General features: G+C 38.2%; 1 protein-coding gene across 2 annotated transcripts in view; it reads left to right on the forward strand.

Annotated features, from left to right (window-relative positions):
* The first annotated feature begins 856 nt into the window (after positions 1–856).
* Positions 857–22,401, forward strand: part of LOC131139792 (glypican-6-like) — a 131,451-nt gene continuing 109,906 nt past the window's right edge. For both annotated transcript variants that reach the window (XM_058089687.1, XM_058089686.1), the window contains exon 1: positions 857–1,374. In XM_058089687.1, coding sequence (XP_057945670.1) covers positions 1,221–1,374 — 154 coding nt within the window. In that variant the 5' untranslated portion in view covers positions 857–1,220. The remainder of the gene's footprint in view (positions 1,375–22,401) is intronic.

The raw sequence follows: 22,401 nt of genomic DNA on the forward strand, positions 1-22,401 counted from the left end.
ACCCCTTGCTCTTGATACATCGAAGTCCAAAATGTTTCCACCGAGGGTCACATCCTGCCATTAAAATAAAATAAAATTAAGAATGGCTCTTTGATACGTTTACATCATGTAAATATAGATCATACTTGTACATCATGTCTTTTTGCTCTATTTTTCCCCATTTATGAAGATTTTGTTGTTAATTGTTGAACTGTACTACTACGTGCCACAGGCCTAAACAATAAATTGCAGTGGGCTGGAAATAGCTCCCGAACCACACTTTGGATACGCCTGATCTAAACAATGTTACCTTGTTTTTATTTGCATTATTTATATTTTTATTTTAATTGCTCCCCTTATTTATTTGTTTTGAAAGCTAACCAATATATATATATATATATATATATATATATATATATATATATATATATATATATATAATGGTCTTAATAAAAAAATATTTTTATAAGACCATTTTTTAATTAAAATATATATATTTTTTATTAAAACCATTTTTTAATGGTTTTAAACGATGGTCTTATTTAAAAAAAATGTATATATATATATGTATATATATATAATTTTTAAAAAAATTTTTAATAAGACCATCGTTTGCCTTGATGTAAAATTAAAAATAATATTTAATGTTGTTTAAATATCATGACATGTGCCAATATGTCAATATTACACAGGTCTTGATTGTACAGGTATAGTAATGTGGCCAGTGACTGAGACTGAAGGTACTCTGATATGTTTAGGGTCCCCTAGATGTCCACCACCACACCCAGACGCGTGTGCGCACACCAAAGCGCGAATGCGCAGCTGTGCGCATTGAGGATGCACAAGCTTGGAGGACAGTGTGCGCCCGTGGACTTGGGCTGCTGCTGCTGCTGCTGAAGTCGCGGCCACTCCACTCCATGTTTTGCCCTGCCCTGGTTTGCGCTCTGCCCACTGTGCGTGTCTCATTTCCACGTCGCTCCACTCACACTGACACATCAGCGACGGCACAAGTTGGCATCACTGGGCTGCCACTATCTTTTCCCAATCGGAACCAACGGGTGCCTCTTTTCGAGGATGACACGGAGGGTACATGTCAAGTGACGAGTGATTCCTTTGCTTTTGAATGCAGCTCATTATCGGAAACCCTTCAGTAATCATTCTTTTCAGGATTTCTTTTTTATCCCGGTGGATTCTTTTCCTCTCTGAAAGACAGCGTCAAGGATTCCACACCGGTGTTTGCGATGTGGAGACTGCAAGGGATTGTGTGCACTCTGTGGCTGCTGCTGTCCACGGCTGTCGGTGGTGAGAGCAAAGCGCGGAGCTGCAGCGAAGTTAGACAAGCGTATCACGCCAAAGGATTCAGCCTCGTCAATGTACCTCATCAAGAAATATCAGGTAAGGATATCGGACCAACATCATCACCGTCATCTGCACGCATGTCCTGTTTATATACGCATACGTATACACGCCATCTGACCTGTGTCATCTCCAGCATCCTACTTCTGAAACAGACTCCAATCATCCTCACAGGAAATGGCATCAAATATATAGCTTATATAGCTTCAACACTAAAAACATATTTTTTTAGATGCTGATATTTAGACATGATCGAGAAAAAGCTCTTTTTATATGTGATACTTTATGAGAAATTGTAAGAAAATCCATGACAATATAACTTTACCAAGTGGCATTCAATAAGGTGCTTTGCTGGGTTCTAGTCATTCATTATAAGATAATGTCAATTGTCAGATTTTATAATTGGTTAGACTACACAGCTAACTTCACTACAAATAACCATGTTTCTCTTACATAAGTGACATGTTCCAACTCATTTGGAAGATTTCTGAAAACACAAAACTTCAAAAGTGTTTATTGCACCCTTAGCCCGGAGTCTATTCTAGAAGTTACACTGTATTTTTACTTGTATTATTTATTTGTTTACAATGTCATCAAACTTATTGTAACATTATATAAAGTATATAATTACTATATAATGGGGTCCAGATGGTCTCCCAGCCTGAGTTAGTTGTCATCCACCCCCAAGTCAAACATTGTCAAGACAATCTGCTGAAAGAACTGCTACCTCAAGAAGAGGCACTATAGTTTGTCAATAATAATAATAATAATTCCCGATACTATCTTCAGTCTACTAGTTGCTTCAGCAGAAGTGAAAGACTGATACTGAATGGTTTGGTTCTGGCTGAGAACCTGTTGCTCACACTCAACAGAGGCTCCTCCAGCCTGCTGTGTTATAGTTGATGAAATGCAGTACAGAATATTGTTTACCAGTAGGGGGCTGTATGGACTCAGCACCAAATATTCTCTCAGCTGTGGATTCTTTGCTTTTTTTTTTGATAGTCCTCAAGGCTACAGCTTAGTTTTTAATTCATGCGCAGCAGAGATATGAGGTTTTATTATCTCTTATGTGGCAGTAATCACATTTATGGTCTAAGCAGGGAAGCAGATTAGTCCATAAAGAGTGTATACTTCACATGTGGAAAAGGGGGTGTACAGAAAGAGGCCAGAAGTTAATTATTGTATTGCCTCTTACAAAAAAAAAATATCACATTGATAATTGGCAATGTTAGGCAGTGCGATCACAGACTGGGATGGGGTTTCGTTGTATTTCATTGAATCAAAATCATAATCCACTGAATCCAATTCATTTATTTACTAATGCTTATCCTGTTTTCCTATTCACGGGTGAGCTGAAGCCTATCCCAGGTGACTTATAGGCACACAACCATTTATACTCACATTCACACCTATGGAGAATTTGCAGTCCAGTCATGTTTTTTGATTGGAGGAACCCACACAAACACAGACAGAACATGCAGGCTCCACTCAGAGAAGTGAGAATCACTGCCGGTGAGGCAAACATGATAACAATATGCAACACTGTGCATGTTGTTTAACGTATCTTCATTTAGCATAACTGAAATATATGACATATGTAACTGAAACTATCTGCTTGCACAAACAGCCTCCCAAAATAAGATGAAATATATCATGTCGATGTGCTTCATCTTAAATATCCAACACATTGAGACAAGAGCTGCATCAACTCTTTGCGTTCAAGTGGTTGTTAAAAACGTTAAAAACACGTTCGTTTCAAGGAAGCGTTTAATGTAAATCCGAGCAGGGAGACTGTCAAACTGAGCTGAAGTTGCTGTTTTTTTTTTAAACTCAGCCGACTGAAAATGATTCTTGTGATGTGTTTCATCTGATAATGTGTGTTTTGCTGATATACAGTAAGCCTGTGTTGTACCTGTCACTGAAGGAAGCTGGATTACAAGCAGACGATACTATCTTAATAATATTGGTGTGATACAGAATTTTGTTTTCATTTACCCGAACATTTCCCTCACTCTCAATGACCAAATATGCATGGGCATACCAGTGTTCATCTGGGTGACTTTCTAGTCAGTCGATATTTTTGATGTGTTTGAAAATATACATTTTTACCACACTGTGTTTTGATGCAGTGATGAAATCAAAAAGCAGTTAATTTTACACCCTGTCGACAGTTTGTTATTGGATTATTTGTTGTTTCTCAATAACCTTTGCATAAATACAAAACAGGTTATATACAGGCCTCAGGAGATTGCGGAGTAGAAAGCATTCAATTATGCCTAATTAGCTGTGCTCATACAAACGTGCGGCAAGCAGCATGAGGAGCATTAGCGTTCATCCCTCTATCAGTTGCTGTGTCATGTCACTGCTATGAAAAAAAAACAATCATTTGATACATTTGCATGGGTGGCTACTTCAGTTTGTAAGCTCACATTTGCATAAAATTATTATTTTGGTTGCTATGGATCATGATGGAAGAAGCAACTAATGAAAGTTGCATCATGTATCTGTATTTAAATAAAATATTGATCAGTATAATACACAAATATGGTTGTGTTTTGATTATAAAAAATACTACATTCGTGTTTCCAGGGGTTGAGTTTTAGCTTGGTTCATTTTCCATGTATTTTTTTCTTTGGATCCTTTTAACCTGAGCACATTCTCAGTGCATCTATTTAAATTCTGAAGTTCATCTATTATGGAAATATTACAGCAGTGTTGGATGAGCCTCTTGGGCTCCAAAGTCATAAAACCCATCTAGAACATAAAGAACCTCATAAATGGCAAGAGCAGAAACCTCAAATTGATTTTTTCAATGGCCTTTTACCACAGCCTATAGGTTTGGCTGTCCTTTATTTCCGTCTTTAAAGGTTGTATGCACACGCACTGTACATCAGCAGCATAATGGCTGCATAATACGGTATCACATCATATCATGTAATTCCACATATATTTCATAGTATGGGAATCATAATAAAGATGAAAAGTATTCATTGAAATCATATTCATTGAATTCATATATTTATTATTTTTATACAATTTTGTGGGTGTAAATTCATTGCATCACCCAGGTAGATACTATAAATAGTTTGGCCCTTTATAACCAAAACAAGGTGTGGCTTGGGCACAGAATGCTGCTGTTATTACATGGATAGATATAAAGTATTTATCTATTATGCCCATCATTTGGCCGTATGGTGTATGAGCGGTTAGCATGTCGGCCACGCAGTCAAAAGATTAGGAAGATCTGGGTTCGAATCTCCTCTTGGTCATCTTTGTGTGGAGTTTGCATGTTCTCCCCGTGAATGCGTGGGTTTTTTCCGGGTACTCCGGTTTCCTCCCACATTCCAAAAACATGCTAGGTTTATTATCGACTCTAAATTGTCCACAAGTATGAATGTGAGTGTGAATGTCTGTTTGTCTATATTCGATTGGCTGGCGGTCAGTCCAGGGTGCCCAAATACAGCTGGGATAGGCTCCAGCATACCCACGATAATAATGACGATAAGCGGCATAAAAATGGATGGATATAGTCATTCATCCAGGTTGTCGTATTCTCTGCTCATGTTTATTTAGCAGTCTATTTTTTGCTGAGGAATCTCAACCGCATATGTCGCTATTTCTTTTTTTTCATTCCTGCTACCCCCTGACCCTAAGCGGTGTTTTGACACCCACCACGTCTCTTCCCGCAATTTCAAAGCTGCATATGAACTGTCTTGGCAAGTTGATGCACGCACAAAAGGCTTCTGTCGATAAATGTATAAAATTTAAATCGAACATGCCCACAAATTTGCTCAAATTGAAGTTACAGATGTACTACACTATCTCCTGGTGTAATGTATTAACTCCATCAGGCACCATGTTTGCAGAAATGGCTTGTTCAATTCAGCAATTTGCTTGGCGCAATTCTTGTCAGCTGGAGCATACCCCAGCTTCCTTGGATCGGCAGGGTACAGGCTGGACTGGTCACCAGTCAATCGCAGAGCACAACTAAAATACAAATAGAAGCCAATAAGATGACCATTGAAATTGCGGATGTGGTATTCTACATTGTTGGGTGAAACACCCACCGCAATCGAAAGTGGAACAACAGGCTTTTATTGCAGGTTAAAATTATCTCACAATTGGCACAATAATAATAACATAATAACCATAATAATAATATGGGCTACTTCTGCGGTGGTAACTCATGACAAGGTAAAACTCAACTCTCATTTGGAGAACATTTACTGCAACACACTAGTAAGCACTAGTATTATTTATGTCTTCAATTACTTATTTTCTCTGATTGTAACTATTATATTGGTTAATACATACATAAAGGGTGCCATATCATGTCTAGAGGGCTTAACAAATGTAAGAAATGTATTTAGAAGATTGTAAACATGTTTTTTAGGCCATAACTACAAAAATATTCATAAAGAAGGAATCCTACTTTGTGGAAATTCACCGTAACCAATTAACTGCGATAAATGAGGGATTACGTTATAATCAGAAGTGGTTTTAACAGAATAAATGGTATGATAGTGATGAGATGGAATTGTTTTGATATGTTGATTAATTTCTAATGAGTTAATATGTAGTGTGTACAGTGCAACTCAAAATTGTGGGTGATCTGAGATAATATATATTTAATATTTAAAAGATGGAAACAGCAAAAAAAAGATCTAAAAACAGCAAATATTTATCTAAAAATTATGTAGGGCATTTTTTTTCCACAGCCCATTAATATACTCTTGGCTCCACCAATTTGAAAATCAGTCTCTTGCCAGCCGGTATACATCTTAAGAGAGAGCAGTTAATGAGGTGTGAGGGAGATTAGTGTGTGTGTGTGTGTGTGTGTGTGCGTGTGTGTATGGCAGTCTCACTTCCTGGGTTCTTTCATTATGTTTTTGCTTGTCATTGCTGATGTGTTGGCTTATTTTGTTGTTGTGTTCTTTTGTCTTTTCCCCACACTGCAGACAGGATGACCATGCGGTACATTTAAATGACTTTGTTTATTTTTCTGCCAGAGGTTGCTTTGTTGAATTGGCATATCTGACAATTATTTTGACCAGTAGAAAATGTCATTCTACGTCAGGCATCCATGCCTGTAATACATAAGGTCTGAAGGATTTCTGGAAGCTTACCTCAGCGCTAAGAATTTTTTTTTTCTCCTGAGTAGTGAGAAAAGCCTTCAGATAGCGTATGGACCACTACAGCACTTCCCTGTTTTCATTCAGCTGCTGGTCTAAACCAGTAATGGATAAGGGATTACGGCTCTCTAGCCTCTCAAGCCTCAAGAGTAACTAGAAAATATGCTATATGTTGGGGGAAACACGATTGGATGCTTAGGGATTAGAATGGTGTGAGTAAAGAAAAACATACACATGCATTTGCTATGCATCCTTCATTGTATCCTTCAAGAAAAAAAGTGCATTGCCAAATAAATCATAAGAAGTCATGTCAAATAAAATGACGGAACATGTTTGGTTGGAAGTGAAAATGGTTTGATTTTGCATATGTCGTGCAGATCTACTGTTAGAAGAATTATCTTTTATGCAATTCACTCCGATTGTCCATTTTAGACGATTTTGACTGATTTTTGAAGGCACTCAGAATATTCTGTTCTATGGCTATACAACCAAAAAAACTCTAAAACCAAGAACCTACCAAAATTAATATTATACTCTCATCTTCTATCAGACAAAAATATGTGTTTCTACCTTGATCCATTCTTTCGTAATCAGCGGTATAACATAGGTAAGTTTGAGACATTTTTTTTTGTTTTTGTGGCATCTAAAATATCTAAATAATTGTATCACAACTTAAACAATACAAAAAAGGGCTGTTTTATCATCATTAAAAAATGTACAATTTTGACATTTGGAACTCTGTGCTTGTATGTGTGTGTGTGCAAAAGTTAAAGTTAACATATAACCTTCTGCACGCTACACTACTCCATACTCTTTCACTTCCTCCTTGCTGTTGAGTGTATAAATACATGTAAAATATCAACGCCGAGCTCTTCTCCAATGTACTTCTGCCACCCTGTGGCCGTTTTTATCGCTTAAAACTGCAGTGACATTGACTTTTAGAAGTCAATTGGAAATGAGAGTTGGGTTTACAAAAAAAGTTTAAATGCCTCTTTGGATGGGAATGAATTAAAATGGAAGACACAATCAGCTATATGTTGTTGTTTATATTTGTTTCCCGTGGAAAGTTGTTTTCCTTGGTATTTTTTTTTTTCGGGGGATTGAGGATGACGTCTCTTTTTGTCACGTATGTTTTTCTTCAACGTTCTTGATTGTTGGATTCACGCACCTGTAAGTGAAGGTAAGACACTGACCTCAAAACAAATTTAACATTGGAAGCCATTAATTTTAATGGCTTCTTTTTGTTAAATTTTAGTCTAGAGTGCGTACAGTATAGTATGCTCTATGTGTTACTGGACAGGGTTGTGTTTGTTTAAGGTCTTTCTTTGGGCCCTTGGAGGATCTCTGAATAGAAGTCCCATGCTTGACACCAGTCTCCAGATGCAGTGTGCTGTTGGCAGACCTCGTGGGTTCAACACATCGAGGTGTCAAACATGCAAATGCCTTTCACACTAGGGACTTTTTATTTTTGTTTTTCAGTGCCCATGGCTGCCTTCACATGCCAAATATGAGTCTCCTCAGCGACTTTGAAGTAAACAAGCATTAAGTACAAATAAACATGGTGTGTCAAGTGCCAAGGAAACAGTACAGTGGTGATTTACTGTAGTTAGTGTAGCATACTTGATGCATTGTTTTGAAGTGAATTTTTCCTTTTGAGGTTAAGTGTAATGAAATCACATGAGACTGGTGATGTTTCAAACAGCCACCACTACATGGAGCCGCTATCTACTGGTGTTGTAGTAAAGTTGGCTGAATGCTCCGAGTGAGTGCTCTGATGGCCGTGCACTTTAAATGCAAATGACAATAAAAAATATATATGTAGTAGATTACACCTGTGCTAAAGTCAGCACTTTATTAGTATCAATCTCAGCGTCAGTTACAGTATAATATTTATTGATGAGTGACTGAGCAAGACCTGACTGGACACAAAAATGATCAAGCAAGTTGTGGCCAATATTATTCTTTATTTTTGATTGTATTGAAGATATATACAGTAGGCAGTGACGTACGGCGAGATTCATAGCTGGTGAGACTCTTTAGGACAGGGGTCTCAAACACACGGCCCGCGGGCTGAGGCCCCCGCCTTGATATGAAAGTTTAATGTTAGTGCGCCCCACGCAAGTTTGATATGGATGCTGTATGGTATCATGTACCCAGAAAAAATTATTACGTTTGATTAATGTTCATGTTAAAGGTTAAATAACTGTTAATAGTTATCCTCCCTATCCGTGTGGAAGTGGTAAGTTTTTGGCTATTTAAGTTTAAAGGAAATAACTTGAAGGCTACCGTTTAGGTCGCTAGCTCTCTAGTTTGCGAGTTAGAATGTGTCTCAAGACCCTGCAGTTGCGCAATATGTTGTAAATAAAAAAAGTATAAATGTGACTATAGTCGTGTTTTGTCATGTCTACAGGGCTCTAATAATGCTTTGTTCATTTTAATCAGAAAAAAATAATTGTAATTATAATTTTAATTATTTCCATTTTATTATTACTATTATATTTATTTATTACTGATTGATTGATTTTCTTTATTCTTGATTTGTTTATTTATTTTTCATCTTATTTTGTGCAGAAAAATAAAAATTAAGATATTTGAGAACAGTGGAATGTTTTATCAGAGCTTTTATTGTAGAAAATCGGAACCAAAGTTTTTAATACGCGTTTTTTTTTTTTTTTTTGGAAAACCTGATACGGCCCAGCCTTGCCCAGACCCTAGCTCCAGTGGCCCCCAGGTAAATTGAGTTTGAGACTCCTGCTTTAGGAGGTTTTTATGTTAACACAGGTGGCTAATTAAAATTACGACACATCGTCTTTGAATGTTCTTCTGAATGCCATATAGGCCATATCTAACCACAAAACAGAATGATTTAATAATATATTCCTGAATAAACGTGATAGAGTGAGGCCAAGACATCCGAGCTGTGAAGTGATGAGGGATGACTACAGTTGAATGGACAAATAACATTTATTTTATGTTATCCCCTGACTGCATGTTACTGACAGTAGAGTGGCATGGTGGCTCCCCGTGCGTGGGTGGGTTTTCTCTAGGTACTGTACTTCGGCTTCCTCCCACATCACACAAACATGTTAGGCTAATCAGAGACTTTAAATTACTCATTGGCGTGACTGTCAGTGTGAATGGTTGTCTATAAGGACATAGTGATTATTTGGCAACCAGTGCGGGTATGTACAACACCTCTGAAAATTAGCTGGGATGCAGAATCCTACTCAGGACAAGCAGTATAGAAAATGAATGATGAATGAATTAATGATATATGAAACAGTACTATATATAATACAAAGTGACATTTACATGCCATAAAATGAACTGTATTTTTTGGAGATATCTGTGATATGACAATCTGTGTGAGTGCAAATGGTTAAAAACTGAACAGGAAAGAGATCAAAGTCTGAGCAAATTACTATAAGAGTTTTGAGATTGACCAGAATAGACATTCATTCATTTTCTACCGCTTATCCACACGAGGGTCGTGGGCGTGCAAACAACCATTCACACTCACATTCATACCTATGGACAATTTGGACTTTGTGCCCTGTGATTGGCTGGCGACCAGAAGACCGAAGATACCTCGTGAGGATAAGCGGTACAAAATGAATGAATGAATGAACAGATAAACACGGGCAAAACATAATCTCTTTTATGTGTTTTCACTGTGCTTGGTAGAAAAGGTGTTCCGTTCTGATAAATAGATTGAATTGGATCTTGCATCAGTCTCTTCTTCTATGACTGGTGTGTGTGCCACCTAGTCCTTAAGCATGAACTGATGAAGCCGTCGCAGAAACATCTTCTAAGACAACCTGTTTACCAGTTGCGGTCAATTGAATGCCCTGAGAATACAATGGCGGATGAATGAGAATATTCACAGGCGTGTTCTGAGGTATGCTTTATGACATTAAAATTTTAAGTCAAATTCCTTGGTGGGTGACGATATAATGAGAGTCAAGTGGGGTCCCATTTCTTAGTGGCATCTTCCTCTTTGACCTAGGTTTAAAGGGGTAGGGTAAGGGCTAAGACAAGGGGTAAGACAAAGGGGAATTCTGATTCCATCTAACCATCACCACCATCTTGTGGCAATACTCCATCCATTATTAGTTTTTTCCACATATTTTCCTGTACAGGAAGACTGCACTCTGGATACGTCACAGCACATTCAACTACATCAGTGTCAAGTGATGATACAGTAAACCTCGGTTATATCGGACTCGGATATATCGGAAATTCGCTCACAACGGACAGATAAAAAAGAACCAATTTTTCTGTAATGCATTTCCAATAAAAATTCATTGCATATATCGGATTTTTTATAACGGATTTCGCCTATTTCGGACAAAATCTCCAGTCCCGTTCCAATGCATTTCCATTAAATTTCCCTCGCATATATCGGATGGCCGCATCGTGGCGCTCCGATTCGCCGAATCGTGACAGGCCGCTATACGACGTCATTTGCAGCGTTTGCAGCGTTGCCTGCGCGTCCAGGTACATTGGAAACATAGTCAAGGAAGTGCCTTTTTATAACGGATAAAATCCGATTTACGCATATACCGGATATAAATCCGATATATGCGTCAAACGGACATTTTCCGGTATACGCATATAACGGATTTCGCTTATATCGGACAAAACCAGTGGGAACAATTGAATCCGATATATCCGAGGTTTACTGTACAATTATTTACTTAAAAACATTCATGAATAGAACACTTGCAGCACAATCCTTGCAAAAAAAAAAAGACTTCATGCATCTCCAACAATAACTGTTTGCTAGATTTAAACTAATTACATGAGTTCACGACCCATGCTGGTGTGATTGCCGTTATGACCCTAAGGTGAGAAGACTAATTGAGATCATCATAAGCGTAATTGGAGATCATGGTTATTTTTATGTCGATGCTAAAGGGTTGTGAATTTATCTGAACCTTAGGTCAGACTACTCTTGCTTTAATTAAAACATTTAATAACAGACTTTGCTAAGGAAATTCCTTAGGGCTTGTGATGCTCCGAAATATATCACAGGTCTGATGTGTGTTTTCTCACCCCATGGTGCCTAATGGTGATTTTCACTGTTCTACTCAATGACAGCCGAGATGCACAACTTTAGTGCTGGATTTTATGGTGATGTATTTGAATCTCTTTTCAGTATTGAAAGTGAAGAAGATTCAGTACAGTCATTGGCTCCTCTAACGGGACTTATTGTATACAGTCGTCCCTCCTGACTTCACGGTTCAAATTTTATGGCTTCACACTTCACTCTTTTTAAAAATATATTAATTAAAAAATGATGCTGTTTCATGGTTGAAAATGAACTATTATGCAATACACATTATGCATACACGGGTCCATCCATCCATTTTCTAGGCCGCTCATCCTCACTAGGGTCGTGAGTATTGTTACGTCTTGGCTTCGGCATTGTGACACGACCCCAGTATGCAGACAGCAGGAGACCCAAGTGCAGATAAAAAGTCTATTTAATTAGAAATGGCTGACATACAGCAGCAGGACACGAGCAAAGACGGTTGCTACAACAAACAATGCAGCAACAAACTAGGGAGCACGCACCTGAACTAAATAGGAGGGGGACACAAATGGCAACAGGTGCGAGTGAAAAGGGAAAAGTAAAGCAGGCAGACAAAACCCGGGGCAAAACAGGAAATGCTACCAAAACAAGAGCATAAAACAGGAACCAACTAAACTGTCACACAGGCTAGCTTGAGGATCGTGACAAGTATGCTGGAGCCTGTCCGAGGTGACTTTGACTGAGAGGAGGCGGGGTACACCCTGGACTGGTCAGCAGCCAATCACAGGGCACATAGAGACAAACAACCATTCACACTCACATTCATACCTATGGACAATTTGGAGTCGCCAATTAACCTAACATGCATGTTTTTGTTATATGGGAGGAAATCGGAGTACATGCAAACTCCACACAGAGATGCCCAAGCGGAGAATCAAACCTAGGTCTTCCCGATTTCCTGAATGTGTGGCCTGCATTTAAACAAATGTTACATATTTTCTCGCCAAATCTAAGCATTTTTGAAGCATAAAATGGCAAAATGAACTAAAATACAAATTTAAGACAATCAAAACCAAACCCCCGGAAGCAGGGCGGCAATCAAGGCCCCCGTCCCCAATGTAAACAGTGTGGATCGGGCACTGCTTCTCCTTTCTGAGGCTTCGGACGGTTTGCCAGAACCCCTTCGAGGCTGACCAAAATTTGTTTGGCTTTCTCAGGCTTTTCTCACAGCAGGCACAATAATCCCGAAATAAAAATAATGGCTAAACGGGCAAACTGACAATTAACTCTGAACCCTGATGTCACTTCCTGTCTGCGGCTCACTCTGCTCCCCCAGGGAACACATCTATAACACATGAGCATAGCGTATTTACTCTTTTGTCTACTGAAGTGGGCAATAGGAGTGTAAAGGTGACTATACGGGTGTTAATGTTAATAATGTATTTAAGGGAGTCTTAAACAGGTTTTCTATGCTCCAACTATGAAAATGTTTACTTATAAATTAGGAATCCTACAGTTTGGTTTTGGAACCTTGATGAACAAAGGATTACTGTATTATTATACTGTATATATGTAGGGTAATAGTAATCTATTCTTGGGTCTCTGAAGTTGCACATTGCAAACAGCAATGACTATACAGTACTATATTGATAAAGTAGTACTTCCCTGACAGTGTATTTGATGTCCTTTAGTGTGAAAATGTGCATAATGTGAAAGCTGAGTAGTCGTAGTAATTGTGACATTATAAATTGAGTCTTTATTTACGCTACATATGTTTACTATCCACTTAAAATTACTCAACATAGACAATATTGTCTAAATACCTGGCAACATGTGTACTAAAATAACTGTCATGGTATGGGACTCTATGAGTGCTGCTGAAGCTGGAAACTGGAGCCTGGAGTATTTTGTCACCAGTCAAATGAAACATTTCAATTTGTGATGGCTCTTGGCACATCCGTGTTCTTTGGGGTTAACTGGAATTTGTAAAGAAGCCAGTCTTTAACCGCTCTCAGGCTCCTGCTGTTTCCTACCTACTGTGTAGTGGGCTGGTTTTCTTGCACCCTGGGGCTCTACCCCAGGCTCTTCAGACTACCGGCTGTTGTGTTCAGACCTATGTTATTCTTTAACTTCCCATATGTGTTGTATTATTATCAATATAATGTTAAACGATTATGGTGAATTGCTGAAACTGACACATACGTAAATATTGAGTGGCTGACTAAACATAAACAAGTAATAAGCACCGCTTTTGGAATATGAATTTAAATGCAGCCCCCCTCCTTATATTTTACACATAAATTAACCGAGTGATCAGTAGTTCTATGTTGTGTACCAATAACTGACAGGACATTATTTTGGACATTATTTTTTATATTGTTTGCCCCCTTCCTGATTTCCTATTGTTTTGTTCACACTTTTATGTTTCAGATCATCAAACAAATGTAAATATTAGTCTGACAACACAAATAAAAATAAAAAAATATATATTTTATTGCTGAGGGAGTGGCAGCATGGTGGTTAGCACAAAGGCCACACAGCTAGGAGACCTGGGTTCGATTCCCCCCCTGGAGCATCTCTGTGTGTGGAGTTTGCATGTTCTCCCGTGCGTGCATGGGTTTTCTCCGGGTACTCCAGTTTCCTCCCACATTCCAAAAACATGCTTGGTTAATTGGCGACTCCAAATTGTCCATAGGTATGAATGTGAGTGTGAATGGTTGTTTGTCTATATGTGCCCTGTGATTTCGCCAGCACGTCAGTATTGTAAAACATTAATTCGCCAATTTGATTCTAAGTGACTGGATCTGCTATGATCAACATTAAAATGATATATGCTGAAGTTTTATTTGGAATGAAAATTAAATCAGTGACTGACCGACTAACATTGGTCAGCACATAAACCACACTAAGTGAATAAAGTCTAAACTGTCATATGGCCAAACCAACAATAACACAGCCATCATATATTGCTAAATTGCACTATATTTCATCATATTAAGGGTTTGCTTCTGTTTGTACCTTTGCAACATTTAATATTTCCATGTTTCTAGTGGGTTGTCGTTGTGTTGGACAATCATATTTGCATACACTTTAGACAAAACGGCAGATATGCTGACAAGTTTATTTTCATTGTATTGCTTGATGATGACTACTGATATGATATAAACAATTTCATGGAAGCGTTTTGAAACGTGGCTGAGGTACATGAACATTGCTTACAGTTGCAAGTGAAATTATTCAGCACAGCATATTTGCCTTTTCATTATTCCAACTCGGTAATAATGTCTCATTTAGGGCAATGCTTTTCACAACAAAGCTTGGGTGATGTAATTCTGTCACAGCACAAAATGAAATGCTTATAGCATATAGCATCTTTAGGGAAATTCCAAATGTATTGTAAAAATTAGTTTAGTTAAATGGGGAAACTTATGGTAAATATGAAGGTAGTCTGCAAAATGCCTTTATTATGATATAAAGTCAACGTTTTACCTTGCGATCACACTGACATTCTATAAGATTGAAATGCCTGGTGTAGGCTCACACAAGCTCCGTGCAACGCTGCTCCGTCTGCATCGGCCATACAGCAAGACGGAAATCATTTGTTCAGGTTCTAACTATTTTTTGCTGCTGACGTCACAGATGGTCAATTAAATAACAATAAACATGAAATTTTTTTTTTTAATTTTTAAAGTCAAAATTGTGCCATTTTATTCTGACTATACAAATTGAACTCTTTATTCATCACTGACACAAATATCTCTGAACTCTGAACTCCGGTCGGTCACTTTTTAGACGTCCGTGTTCAACCCAAACAACAATAACAATTTCTATTGTCCTACAAAAGGGCACGTGTAATGTACATTTGTTTGCAAGAAGTCGTGGTGTCTTTAATGTCATGTGATGAATCAATAAGGAAGATGGCTACCACCCGAAACTTACACAAGTCGTGCAGTCTGTAATACACATTATTTCACAGCACCAAAAAAAAACCCCACAGAAATCTACGACACCGCGGCTATAAAGGCTAGTTATTGCATGAACATGTACTCTCATGAGCACAGTTTTCGCAACCATATCGGACGCTCCCTTGGACGGATAGGACCACTTCCACTACCGTGATGGATCCAGTGTGATTGTGGGGTTAGTGTAGTGCAGTGCTTAGTGGGCTGCAAGAGACTGTCAGGCGTGCTGTGGGAAATTTGCCCATTTGACAGGTGGAGCAATTAAATATTTCTTCACTGGATGGCAGCAGGTAGGCAATTACCTTGTTAATCAGCCAATCTATTAGTCAATGAGAATCAGTGACGCATGGAAAGACATCAGTGACAAAGATGCCTAAATGTCTGAAAAGGAACAATAATCAAGGTGCATGATAATTTCAAGAATTATGGCGTCAATTGGGTGGGACTTGTCAGTTTTTCAGAGGAAGACATTTCACCAAATTTTGCAAACATTCAACAATGAGGTAAAAAAAAAACATTGAGTCACAACACATAAAACCTTACCAGCCACCTGAAATGCCAGCATTGCTAAAAGCATGGTACCCGGGAGTTGTTACTATCGCTGCAGCGTTTGCAAAGTTAAAAAAGTTGGTCAGAGACAACACGAGGGCTAACCTGATTTGTGATTTCATCAAGGAAATGACGGCGCTGGGTGACCAGCCCTTTACTGTTCTTCCCCAACCACTGTCTGAGAAATTTTATGCACAGTGATAAAAAAAAAGTGTAAAAAAAATCCAGTTTTATGCTAACGCATATCGATTTTGGAAATATGGGCCAATATTTTATAAAAAAAAAAATACCATTAGAATTTTTTTTGTATGACAATGTTGTTTGCAACTGACTTGTTTGCAACAGTCCTTGAATGCGCCGTAGTCATGTGCATGTTCTAACTTTGTTGGTCGGATGGCACTATAGTGGTCCAATTTTGCAAGGCATTCCCAGAAAAAACAATAGTAGAGGAAGTATTTTGTGTCATATGTCATGTCATAACATTGGAAAACCAATGGAGCAGTTTTTCAGATGTGTTAAACAGTAGCACCCGGATGTTATCATTATATACTGTTCTTTGCACTGGGAGGCACTCAATCCAAAACATTGTGAGCCGACCTGACCCCTGAGCTGGAGGCTGTTGTGCGTATGATAAACTTTGCCAAAAGATTGCTAAAAAGACAATTATTTGCATTGCTTCATTGAGACGTGGCAAAGTCTTATTTTGTGTACATGAGCGGCACAAGGAATTAAAGGTGTTTTTGACTAATGAGAGATGCGACGATGCAAAGCTGTTTTCAAGTGACGAGTGGTATGCCAGATTGGCATCCATCACAGCTATATTTCAACATCTGAATGAACTGAATACAATATAGTACAAAGTTGAAATGAAAACCTGCCCACCAACAAACATCAAATAAATTGATTGCAGCTCTGGCAACAACGTGTGGAAAGTGTCAACCTTAACATAAATGGCACGGTGTCCACACTGCTGCACTCTGTGACACAACAGTTAATGATCTGAAAAATCTTTAGCAGAAGTTGCCTGAAGTTTGCCTTGACTGGTTTAGGAACCCACGTCACAGGACATGAGTTTGCAGTAGCAGAAGGAAATAACTACTGAGACAAGAGCTTTGCATAGGAATGAGTCGGATATTCGTTATAAATAAGTGCATTTTTACCTGTTATGAGTATGACATGAGTACATTTCGTCATTGTCCGTATTCGAGTTTAAAGAAAATACTCATTCAGGTGGTTTGGCTGGTGGTTTGGCTTGTAGTACTGAACGCGGTGCTTTTGAGAAAAATACAGTCAGCAAGGCTGACACATTATTGTTATGTTTATTGCCATGTTTGCATTAATCACCAACTTCTGTTCAGGGTCGTCACTTAATTAATTAATTAACCGGCCATCATGCGGGTTTACATTGAAGTCAAGAGTTGTTAATTGTCAAGAAAACAACACATGTATTGTCTTATATTAACTGATACACATAGTGTTGTCATTCTTCTTTTTTATAGAATAAAGCAATGTTGACTTGCCTGGTCGAGTATGGCCAATTTTTTGCAATTGTTTACTGAACCGGGACTCGCGGGTGTTCATATCTGTTAACTCGTTCACTCATTCACACCTGCTGCAGATAGCTAGATTTAAAATGGAACCAGGTAACGTGGCATTAATTGTGCTACTGTTATGAACATGTTCATCATTAAAATATTCATGCACAGGGAGGGGGCGGGAACTGAAAATAATTTCATCTCCAAACTGGGTACACTGCTAAAAAAAAGTTTAGGAATCACATCTCTAACTGTATTTGTATAAATGCATTAACCGTGTGGAAAAAAGCGACAGATCTGTTCCTTGAATCGGGAACCTGACTTTGGCTTGTGTGTTCAGTGAGTCATGCTGGGCTCACAGGTTTGGTGTATCAGGTAAGTTGACTCATATGACTCATGAGTCATATGTTGACGTCACCGCTGTATTAGATATAGCATATATCGTGTCCTACATGTAATTGCACCAACTAGTTTACAGTCCAAACAAGATGTCACTGGACTATCTTTCATAGATAAGGCTGAAAAAATACTTAATATGTATTTGTCCATTAAAACTTTTTATGAACAGAATTTGTTGACTTTGTAAAAAAACAAACATTGTATAAAGGCACTTTATTAAGTTTGGTCCATTTTCTTGCATTTGTTTAAAGGAGAACTGTTATGCCTTTTTCCTGTTTTCTGACCTATAAATGTAGTTAGAATGTCATATTCTCGTGTTAAACGATACCAAAGTTTCAGATTGGGATGGCTCAAAACGCTCGGTTTCAAAAGTCGTAGTAAAACCGTCCCTTTGTGATGTAACAGAGGGGCTGACTTCCTTATATGGGTCATGGCTAGGAAGCACTTTGGGCGTGTGACCAATCACGGCGGAGTGCAGGAGGCACAAATCAAAGGCAATACAGATGGAATAGGTGCAGATTCTGCAAAATCTAAACAGTTTTCTGTGCGGGTTATTGTGTGTAGCTGCTCTATAGGACACCACAACTCAATATAAAGGGTTGAAAATGAGCATAATATGTACCCTTTAAGGGGCAGGTCTTACACTTCAGAGCGTATATACTTATATCATGTATATACTTCATGGGAGTCTTTGTGTGAGTTGGGTTTTTGTGTGCATGTTTGCTGTCTTGAGTGACTCATATACGTAAACCCGAGTTACTAAAAGGAATCGACTTCACCATCACTAATGTTAACAACAGATGAACGCATGCATAAATGGGGGATTCAGCCCTGGAAGTTATTTGAAAGTTAAAAAACCTTTTAGCACCTTCCAAGAGTGGTAACATATGGCCAGAGCAATCGTGGGAGTTATCTGTGTCATCTTATTTGGACATATTTAATTAGGGTCTCAAGCCCCGGTGGAGTTAGTTGAAAGAGGGTGATATGGGTGATGGAGAGGAGATCCAGATGGCAAAGCAGCACCGAGATCAATCAAGCTTGATGCATTTTTCCCACTTCAACATGGACACAGATGTGATTTAGTGCAGTAATTGGGTCTCTTTCCAGTTGTTGCATTTCAGTTGACAAGTCATAATGCCTCATGAAGCATATGTGCACACTTGTGAAAAGTCAATCTTCGTGTATCTAACAGAGCATCTGTCAACAGCCAGAGTAAGTGATATGATCCTCTGACAATACCACGACAACGCCTCATTATTGTTTTTGTAAAATCTTGTCTTTGTTCTAAAAAAAGAATACTAGTGCAATTGCTTGTCTCTCATAATTCACGCATCTGCTACCATCCATTTGTGGTTTGTAATTTGTTTTAACCTGTCTTCTAAATCATTCCCAGAATACTGTACACTGAAAGCCACCATTATAATTAAGAAAATTTATTATTATTTATTTATTCTCCACATTATTATTATTATTATTATTTATTATTACTTATCTTCTTTTGTGTCTGTTATTATATGGGAGCCAGGCAACGACATTTCGTTGGCAATTTCACTACTGTGTTTTTGTGCAATGACAATAAAGGGAGTCTATCTATCTATCTATCTATCTATCTATCTATCTATCTATCTATCTATCTATCTATCTATCTATCTATCTATCTATCTATCTATCTATCTATCTATCTATCTATCTATCTATCTATCTATCTATCTATCTATCTATCTATCTATCTATCTATCTATCTATCTATCTATCTATCTATCTATTTATCTATTTTTTATGCACATTTTGTCTCATGTAGCTACAGTATATACATAATAGAAGCCAATTGATCCAATTGTTCATGCAACTTCTTTGAAACATCTGAACTTTGTCTTCTACCCAAGATCCCTACAGATAAATTACAGAGCCCATTTGGCCAAAATCCAAAAGTCAGACCTCAAACGTGAGACGAGCCAACGCTGCTCCTGAGTCAACAGATCTCAAAGACAACCTTTCAGTGGGTGCTGAGGCTCAGCACTAAATAACATTTAGTCCAATCATTGCACAAAAATGGGTGAGAGCAATACGAAGATACATGAACAAGATGACTAATAACCGTATGTAGCCCATATATCAAAATTATTCTGAATGTCGATGTTGGTGATAACATATCTTTGTCTATATGTCTCCTCCATAGTCAGACATTTAAGTAGTCTTATCTCCATGCCTTCACTACATAATGAATACTTAGACTTACTTAATAAATTGATGGTTCTGTGTATTTGGTGTGCATACTGATACACTGCTGCTTTACTGATGAAAAATCCATGCCTCATATACAATATTAGAATGGCTCCACATGACTAGGGTTGGGCATCGCACATCGATGGGAACCAGTTTTGACATTCCAATTCTCCCGGAATTGTTCATTTTTTAAACTTAACCTGCTTATGTTCGGGGGCTGCACGGCGGATGAGTGGTTAGCGCGCAGACCTCACAGCTAGGAGACCAGGGTTCAATTCCACCCTCGGCATGCATGGGTTTTCTCCGGGTACTCCGGTTTCCTCCCACATTCCAAAAACATGCTAGGTTAATTGGTGACTCCAAATTGTCCATAGGTATGAATGTGAGTGTGAATGGTTGTTTGTCTATATGTGCCCTGTGATTGGCTGGCGACCAGTCCAGGGTGGACCCCGCCTCTCGCCCAACTGCTGAAAGCTGGGATAGGCTCCAGGAAAAAAAAGCGGTAGAAAATGAATGAATGAATGAATGCTTATGTTCGGTGACTAGCAAGGGAGATAACACCAAAGATGTAGGTGTAGCGTGTCAGATAGTAATGGCCAAATCAGTTGGCATAGTTTTCAGGTCACTGGTAAAATGGAATGAATGAATTAAAGAGTGGATCATCGATTCTGGTTTTTCTCTGGACCTCATGATCTGTTGGAATTTTTCTCATTAGGAAAATCCTCCATTTATTAATGCAGGCAGCATTGGTCAAGGGATGCACCAGATGGCATGCAACATATGCTCGTTGCCCTTTGCCCAGGTAGACTAAGTAATCCTTATGGGAGATAATCACACTGTTGATTTCCACACTGGAGAATAGAAGCTACTGTTTTCCCACAGCAGCATGCTTTTTGAAAAAAGTTGTTTATACCTTTATATTGTTACCTCAGTTTGTAAAGACTTTTCAAGGGGACAGGAAGGTTTCAGAAGGAAAATATGGAGTAGTTGCTTCCTGAGCACTGTTAATGTACCCTTGAACTAGGCACTGTGTAGCTCATTTTTGACTGCGCTGTCCTCCTGTATTCTTGTTTAAAGAAAATGTTCATTATGTATTCACTCTTCACGCTCTGTGATTGACAAGACAAGACTCTGCAAGCGCTCATCGTTTGGATTTTTTGACATGAAGTTGAAGTCCGTCAACAGCGACTCACTCCCACTTTGTGTTCTGAGGTGAGTTCTGGTCGGATCTCCGTCCAGAGGAAAGTAGTTCCAGCCATTTGCTGGGGACAGTTAAATAAAGAGTTTGGCTTCTCAAAACAATATGCATTCAAAACATAATACATTTGCATCATAAAATCCAAAGCAATCAGATCTCACAAATCACTCTGCGTTATTTTCTCTGCCGTCGTATCAGTTCGTGCTTCAGCCTGTTCATTGTTACGCACATTTGCTTCACCGGTTTCCCTGTTTTTACTGCTCGGATAGTGAAAGTATACATATTTTCACCATACTGTGTTTAACCGCATTAATTTAAGCACCATTTTATAATGTAAAGACCATTTTGCAGTGCCAACTGACGATGTACAGATGTGATAAGAGTGATAAAAGACGAAGGATTGGATTAGCAAGATTCTAAAAAAATATTTCTTTTTAACTTGCTTCTAGATATAAGTTATATATAAGTTCCAAATCAACAATGTAAAAAGAGTTTTTACAGCCCGGCTTTTGCCTTTCACATACTACACTGTACCATAAACCACAGAAAATACCAACCTCCATATTTCACACCCATTCTTATAAAGTGACAGTTAACACAACAAACAAGCATGCACTTAAGAGAAACTGCTGCATTTTGAGTTCAATAAAAAAAATAAAGGGCAGATAGGTGTTATCCATTATTGCAGGCTTATGCGTACTCACTTTTCTCAAAATATAAAGCATGAAAGCATGATAGTTTCAACACAAAAAAATTAGGAAAAAACAGTAGCGGTCAAATTGTATTCACTGACATCCAAGTCGAAACAATAGCTGGTCATAATTAGTCATGGGATTTCTGCTTTTTTAAGGAAACTGGTTCTTTTGGTTTGGCTGCCTAGATCTTTTGGCTTCCAAATCACTCCTCAGGTTTTTTTGTTGCTTAAATTAGTTTATTACCAAAATACATGTAAAATGAATTCACTAATAATACTAAAATAGTTAAAAGAATAATACAAGTGTTATTAGGTATGAGCCAAATACTCATAAAC

The sequence above is a fragment of the Doryrhamphus excisus genome, chromosome 12 (assembly GCF_030265055.1).
Source record: "Doryrhamphus excisus isolate RoL2022-K1 chromosome 12, RoL_Dexc_1.0, whole genome shotgun sequence".
In the NCBI taxonomy this organism is placed as follows: Eukaryota; Metazoa; Chordata; class Actinopteri; order Syngnathiformes; family Syngnathidae; genus Doryrhamphus; species Doryrhamphus excisus.